The sequence below is a fragment of the Rhagoletis pomonella genome, unplaced genomic scaffold (assembly GCF_013731165.1).
Source record: "Rhagoletis pomonella isolate Grant_MI unplaced genomic scaffold, Rhpom_1.0 Rhpom_scaffold_07504, whole genome shotgun sequence".
Classification (NCBI taxonomy): domain Eukaryota; kingdom Metazoa; phylum Arthropoda; class Insecta; order Diptera; family Tephritidae; genus Rhagoletis; species Rhagoletis pomonella.
Window position 1 is genome coordinate 1 of NW_023466031.1, and position 7,102 is coordinate 7,102.

Below are 7,102 nucleotides of genomic sequence, written 5' to 3' on the forward strand. Positions count from 1 at the left end.
TAAGATAAAGGTTAGCTAATTATTTATCATCATCCATGTCTTCGACATCACGCCCGGCCGGCCGCGTAGAAGCGGATACTAGCTCCTTCAGCTGGTTGATGATGTCTTGCGCTTTATTGAGCAGCTCACGCATTTTACGACTCCGGGCAGCGGTGGGACTTTGCAGACCTCGAGTACGCCGGATTGTCCGACGGCTAGCATAGCGAGTCCTCTCCCTACGTCGGATCGTTGACGACTTCGCCAGCGTTCGATGTAGCAGCGTGTGGTGCGCCCTACCACACTGATGACAGCTGGCTGGAGAGTCACAGGCACCGGTGACATGGGAGGTAGCCAGGCAGTTTACACAATATTTATGTACTCGGGCTGACTCATGCCTTTCAGCCGGCGTCATGGCGAGAAAAGCTTTACAGTAGCGCAATGAATGGGGGGCGGCAACAAAGGCGACATTTGCTGAGCTCCATGGATGCTTCACTTGTCCTATGAAGAAATTAAATTTGAAACCAAACATTAGTTTTTTTTGCGTAAATACGGAGGGAATGGGAGTGAAAATGTTCTGTGGTTAACCACAGAGTCTGTATATTGAGGTATAAAGAAAAGAGAATTTTGAATAAAGTTTGATGCGTTAAGCATCCATTGTGCTGGGTGGAGGTGGTAACAAGCATAATTTTGCGATGTTGCGTGTTATAATTCCCTTTTGGGTACGGATGTCAGCCACGCGAACGTTTTGGTCGGGACCGGGATAGAGCTTAACAATACGTCCGAGGCGCCAATCATTTGGTGGGAGGTTGTCTTCTTTGATGACGACGAGGTCTTCCACTGCGATATTGGGTTCTTTGCCTTTCCACTTATGCCGTTTGTGTAGCTCTTGCAAATATTCAGTTTTCCATCGGGTGCTGAATTGATGGTGAAGTACCTTGAGCTTCTGCCACTTGTTTGGAAGAGACAGGTTTTCTGCGTTAGGTTCTGGCAGAGAGACAAGTGGTGCTCCTCTTAAGAAGTGACCGGGAGTAAGAGGCTGTAAATCGCTAGGATCTTGAGACAAAGGCGACAGCGGTCTGGAATTGAGTACCGCTTCGATTCGTATGAGCAGTGTGGTGAATTCTTCAAACGTGAATTTGTGATTCCCCGCGACTTTGTTGAAGTGCGTCTTAAAACTTTTAACCGCTGCTTCCCACAGGCCTCCCATATGAGGAGCGTATGGTGGTATAAATTGCCAGGAGAGGCCATGAACGATATATTTTTCAGCGATATCTGAGGCGGCTTCCTTAAGAAAAGTGGAAAGTTCTCGGTGGATTGACCTTTGAGCGCCTACGAAAGTTTTCCCGTTGTCCGACATGATTTTATGGGGGAGACCACGTCGACCAACGAATCTGGCAAAGCAGGCCTTGAAGGCTTCTATTGTCAGGTCTGAGCAGAGTTCTAGATGTATGGCTTTGGTGGAGAAGCAGACAAACACGCATACATATGCTTTTGTGTGTGAGGCGCGACGCAGTAAAGAAGTTTTCACCAGGAATGGGCCCGCGAAGTCTATTCCCGTGGTGTGAAATGGTAGCGAGTAGGTTGCTCGTGCTGGAGGCAAGGCCGCCATTATCTGCGATCGCATTTCTCGCTTGTGTATGGTGCACACCTTGCAGTGGAAAATGCATTTTTTAACTTTCTGCTTAAGTCTTGGGACGTAATACTCTTGTTGTACCATCCGGACCATGAGCTGTTTTCCCGCGTGGAGTAGAGTTGTGTGGAGAAAATCTATGAAGAGAGAAAGGAACTTGGAGTTTTCGGGTATTATGATGGGGTGTCGTTCATTGTAGGTGAGAACGGCGTGCTTAAGGCGGCCGTTTACACGCATTACGCCACTTTTATCTAGCATGGGGTTCAACGATAGCAGCGAGCTTTTTTTATTTACCGGTTTCGCGGCTTCCAGTTGTGCGACCGCCTCTGCGTAATGATTGTGTTGGGCGCATATGATGAGCCGGGTTTTGACGTAACTGATTTCGTCCTGGGTGAGTGTGTGCGTCGTGGGTATTGGTTCCTTTCGTGCGCTGCGGATGAACCGATACACGTAAGCGATTACCCTAAGGGCGCGAGGAAATGACGAGAATCGAGTGAGAGGGTCTTCGTTCTCTATTGTGTGATAAGATTCCACAGATTTTTGTTCAGGGGGAAAGAGCGTTTGAGGCGCATTCTTTGGCCAGCTCGCTGAGGGTTTGGTGAGCCACTGAGGGCCATTCCACCATAGGGAACATGACGCTAGATCTTGTGGCTTGCATCCTCGAGTGCCTAAATCTGCGGGATTGTCTAAGCTCGATACGTGTCTCCATGTGGCGTTATTGACATTCTGCAAGATGAGGGAAGTTCGGTTCGCCACATATGTCTTCCATGTCCATGGTGGTTTTTCTAGCCAGGCCAGCACGATAGAGGAGTCTGACCAGAGTATGAGCTCATGGGTCGGCAGATTAAGTTGGGATCGAATATGCTTCACAAGTTTGGAGAGAAGGACCGCTCCACACAGTTCCAAGCGAGGCAGACTCACTGTTTGGAGGGGTGCGACTTTACTTTTTGCTACGAGCAAATGAGATGATGCCGAGTTTTCACAGTGTTCCACTCGGAGATAAACGCATGCGCAGAATGCTTTTTCGGATGCGTCTGAGAATCCATGGAGCTGAATGGTTTTATTAGGGGAAAACTGAACCCATCGCGGTATCCGTATTTCGCTGATGGCTATGAGGTTTTCTCGAAATGAAGTCCACTTGCGAAGCGCTCCGGGTTTGACGTTCTCGTCCCAATCGGTACCTTCCATCCAGAGTTGTTGGAGTAAGATTTTCGCCTGGATCATCATTGGCGATAGCCACCCTGCCGGGTCGAAAAGTTTCGCCACGGAGGACAAAATCTGTCTTTTAGTGGCTGCTGTGGAGTCTGGCAGGGGGTCAATAGAGTATGAGAATTCATCGTTGCGTGCATTCCATGTTACGCCGAGAGTTTTTGTTGAACTGGAATCATGGAATTCAAGAAAGTTTGTTTCTAAGAGGTCTGGTTTAGGTATATTTTTGAGTAGATATTTGTGGTTCGCAGTCATTTTTTTTAATGGAAAACCTGCTGATTTTAACGCATCAGTTACCTGGGTCATTGACGTAAGTGCTGAGTCGAGGTCGTGACCCCCAGAGAGTATATCGTCAACGTATATTTCATTTAACAGTATTTCTGTGGCTTTTGGGTATTTGATGCTTGAGTCTTTAGCTAGTTGGTGAAGCGTTCTTATCGCGAGGTATGGCGCGCAATTGACACCAAAGGTAACAGTTTTTTAATTTAAAATCTTGTACCGAACTTTGAGGGGTTCTGCGGAAAAGTATCCTTTGGAATTCTTGATCCTCTGGGTGAATGTATATCTGGCGGTACATTTTCTCAATGTCGCCATTGAAAACGTATTTGTACAAACGCCATTTGAGTAGAACGAGCATAAGATCATTTTGGAGTATTGGACCTGTGTGGAGGATGTCATTAAGAGAGATACCTGAATGCGAAAGTTTCGACGCGTTGAAAACTACTCGCACCTTGGTAGTTTTACTATGTGGCTTTATTACTGCGTGGTGGGGTAGGTAGAATGAAAAATATTTGCCTTCACGTATTATTTCTCGGGACGATGTGGGTTCCATGTGACCTAATGTGAGGTATTCTTCAAGGACCTTCGAGTATGTTTGTTGCAGTTCCGGCTTCCTTTCATGCGATCGCTCGATACTGAGATATTGTTGTTGTGCTGCAGGCTTGGAGTGTCCGAGTGCAATCGTGTCCGGGAAAGTAGTTTTAAACGGAAGTTTTACCACGTAACGACCGTCATCTCTGCGAGTTGTGGACTTTTGATAGAGATCTTCACAAAATACATCATCGTCAGTGAGGGATGGGGTTGCTGGTACTTCCTCCTGATCCCAGAACTTCTTGAGCAGATCATTGAGAGAGTTTGTTGTGCTTTCAACTACCTGGGTTGAGAATGATGATACTTGTTCCGTCAGTGGGCCGCTCAAAATCCACCCAAATATTGAGTTTTGGGCTATCAAACTTCCACCGACATTGGTTTTTAGGCCTGGGAGTAACACTTGGGGAATGACATCGCTTCCTAATACCATGTCTATTCGAGCTGGAGTAAAACAGTGGGGGTCTGCTAGGGGGAGGGATGAGTATTCTTGCAGTTCAATATATGTAACTTTGAACGATGGCAAGAAATGAGTAAGTTGCGGGAGTATTATCGCGTTTGTCGTTATTTTCATAGTTGAATCAGCAGAACAAATGGTAATCGGGCAGATTCTGTTCGCATTTTGCAGTACGCGGCCACCCATTCCCATAATTTCATAACTAGTCGCTTTTGTCGGCAGGCCAAGCAGTTTTTGTATGCGAGACGCTATGAATGTTTTCTGAGATCCTTGATCTACAAGAGCTCGAATTTTGAAAATTTCTCCATTATGCAGGATTGAGATTTTTGCGGTAGGAAGTAGGGTTTTTTCTCTACTACTCGCAAAATGTGAGAGAGTTTGTTGAGCTGCCTTTGAGGTTGATGCTTCGTTTGGGTTGCTATTCCCTGGAGATGGGACTCGTGCCTGATTTGTTTTAGACCTGGTGCCTGTATTTGCTGTTGGTGATCTAGCGGGGTAATGGAGAAGAGAGTGATGCCGTTTTTGGCAATAAACGCAGGTAAACTTGCTGTGGCACTCAGTTTCTGAGTGGGAACAGGCCAAACAGTTTTTACAATAGTTGTTGTCTCTTATGAACTTATTGCGTTCTAGAACTGAGAGCTCCTTGAATTTGACACAGGTCATCAGAGAGTGATTTGAGTTGCATAATTTGCAAGATACCTGTTTTTTTAACTCAGTGTTAAATGAGTGAGTTCTGTTTTTATAGCCGAAGGAATGAGTATGATTAGGGGTTGATGAGCGTGGGGTATAATTTGGTGTTGAGGCCTTGGGTTTATTTGGCCTGTACGTACTAAGTCTCTCTACGATTTCATAACGGGTTGTCAGAAATTTATTCATTTCTGACCAGAGGGGTAACTCTTTTCTAGAGTCGAGTGACTGTTCCCATAACGCTAGGGTTTCATCTGGGAGTTTTGAGGAGCAGAGATGTATTAATATGGGGTCCCAGTTTTCTGTGGGTACGCCATTTGATTTCAAAGTCGAGAGGCAATTGTTTATTGTTGTCTGAATTGCCTGAATTTTTTCCCCATTTTCGCTTTGAATGGGCTGAATATTAAAGAGGGTTTTGAGTTGGTTGTCGACAAGGAGTCTGCGATTTTCATAACGGGATTTTAATGCATCCCATGCGAGCTCAAAGTTTTGGTCATTCATCTCATAGTTTTTTATTAAAAGTGCTGCTTTACCTCGGGTTTTTAGCTTTAAGTAGTACAGTTTTTGGGCTTGAGAGAGTTGGGGGTGTTGTTTGTACACTGCTGTGAACATGTCCCTGAAGGACGGCCAATCTTCGTAGCCGCCATAAAAGAAATCAGTGTCACAAGCAGGTACTTTTAAGTAGTTTTGAGTTAGGGGTGGGGCTGGGGCTGCTGAACTGGTGGTTGCGCTTGCGCCTATCGCGTTTTGTTGTAGTCTGGGGAGCAGTTGGTTTATTCGGGTCCTAGTATTGTGGCACATATCGATGGCTGCGTCATATTTCGTTTCGTATGCTTTCCTATACTTTTCGTCACTGCAACACATGTGTACAAGCTCGTATGCCTGTTCAACCCATGCTAGGTGTTTGGTGAGTTCCTCCACATAAAGCTTGAGACCGGCTTCCGAGTGATCCGTTTCGTTTATCTTCCACCATTTCGCACAATATTTTTCCAGCTTTGAGATTTCGAAGAGGAATTTTTTTTGAGTTTGGGTCAATTCCTCATCGTCCGTTTGAGATTTTGACCGTGTCTTTACTCCCTGAGGAGGTGCCTGGAGGGATGTGAGTTTTTCCTGTTTTTCTTCCGCCATTATTTAATTTTTTGGGGAAGGAAGTTTATAGGAGAAATTGAGGTAGCTTTGCTGCTATAAATCGATTGAGTGAGATAGAGTTTTCGAGATTTTTTTTCCTCAAGTTTATATTTATTGTGGCTTTTCGTAAAATTTATTGGGAGATGGAGGTTATTTAAGAGGATTAACTCAAATTTTGTACTTGGGATATGCTTAATAAATTTTATTTTGATTTAAAACACTTTAACTTGATTTTATTTGCTAAGTTTTTGGGAATCGGAATTTTACTGCACCACACTGTATTTGCGTTGGTGCGAAAAATTTATAGGGTCACTGTATTGTCGGAGTACAATAGCAATTGTGGACTGTTTTGTTTTGCGCAAAAGCAATAAAATCTATGCGTAAAGATTTGAACAGTCGAAAACAAGCTATGTATTTGCAATGAGTTGTTATGTATTTTCATACATATGTCAGCCACTGTAGTTTGGCGCTTAGATATTAAGGGCTAGGTATGTATGTGCGAGTATGTATACTTAGCGCCTAAATGCTAGTACATACGTACATACGCAAGATAATTTGAGTGACCCACGAAATATTATTTGGAAATAGAATCTAGAATGCTAAAACCAAAGAGCAAGGGAATATGTGTTTGGGGTTTCTCTACTGATTATTATTAGGTATGTACATACATATGTTTGGATGCATCAACATAGATTCGCTCTATGAGAACCGTTGTAGTTTGGCGCGAGTGCATACGTATGTATTAATGTATGTATTTATGTATACAGCGCAGTATTAGTACATATGTATATAGGTAAATGCCCTGACTGACGAAATATTATTCAAAACTGAGTTGGCGTTGCGAAACGGGAATTTTTTCTTTGGTACATGTACCCAGGCGGAAATTTGGGACGTTCACTTGAACAATAGTTTCGTTCACTGAATTTAATAATCATGCATGTATTGTGAGTTGGGGGTAAATTATTTGAATATGTGATGGAGTATATATGTTGTATATTACTGTGCCTTAAGTTTAGCGGATTTTTTCTTCGAGTTGGAGAAAACGGGATATATGTATTTGAATATATGTCTACATATATATGTAGATATACAATATATTTATAATATACTGTGTTTAAAGAGTGCACGGTATTTGTCTACGGTAA

The 7,102-nt window shown here is 43.8% G+C and overlaps 2 protein-coding genes across 2 annotated transcripts; both read right to left on the reverse strand.

The window, feature by feature from the left end:
- Positions 1 to 20: 20 nt before the first annotated feature.
- LOC118755814 lies at positions 21 to 3,285 on the reverse strand. Its single transcript, XM_036490627.1, has 2 exons — positions 1,904 to 3,285; positions 21 to 1,746 (listed from the first exon to the last, which is right to left on the reverse strand). The coding sequence occupies exons 1-2, from the start codon at positions 1,959 to 1,961 to the stop codon at positions 623 to 625; spliced, it is 1,182 nt and encodes a 393-aa protein (XP_036346520.1). The 5' UTR covers positions 1,962 to 3,285; the 3' UTR covers positions 21 to 622.
- A 77-nt stretch (positions 3,286 to 3,362) lies between these two features.
- On the reverse strand, positions 3,363 to 5,957 carry LOC118755813 (the record flags this gene model as incomplete). Its single annotated transcript, XM_036490625.1, is given in 1 exon segment — positions 3,363 to 5,957. A coding segment is annotated over 1 exon segment (2,595 nt), but the record flags the coding sequence as incomplete, so codon positions are not given.
- Positions 5,958 to 7,102: the final 1,145 nt, after the last annotated feature.

Bases quoted from the DNA above. Each gene is read 5' to 3' on its own strand.
- LOC118755814 (XM_036490627.1), bottom strand. From the start codon at position 1,961: ATGCGCCCAACACAATCATTACGCAGAGGCGGTCGCACAACTGGAAGC. The intron at 1,747-1,903 runs GTAAATAAAAAA...CTCTCTTCATAG, and splicing joins AACTGGAAGCCGCGAAACCG to ATTTTCTCCACACAACTCTA.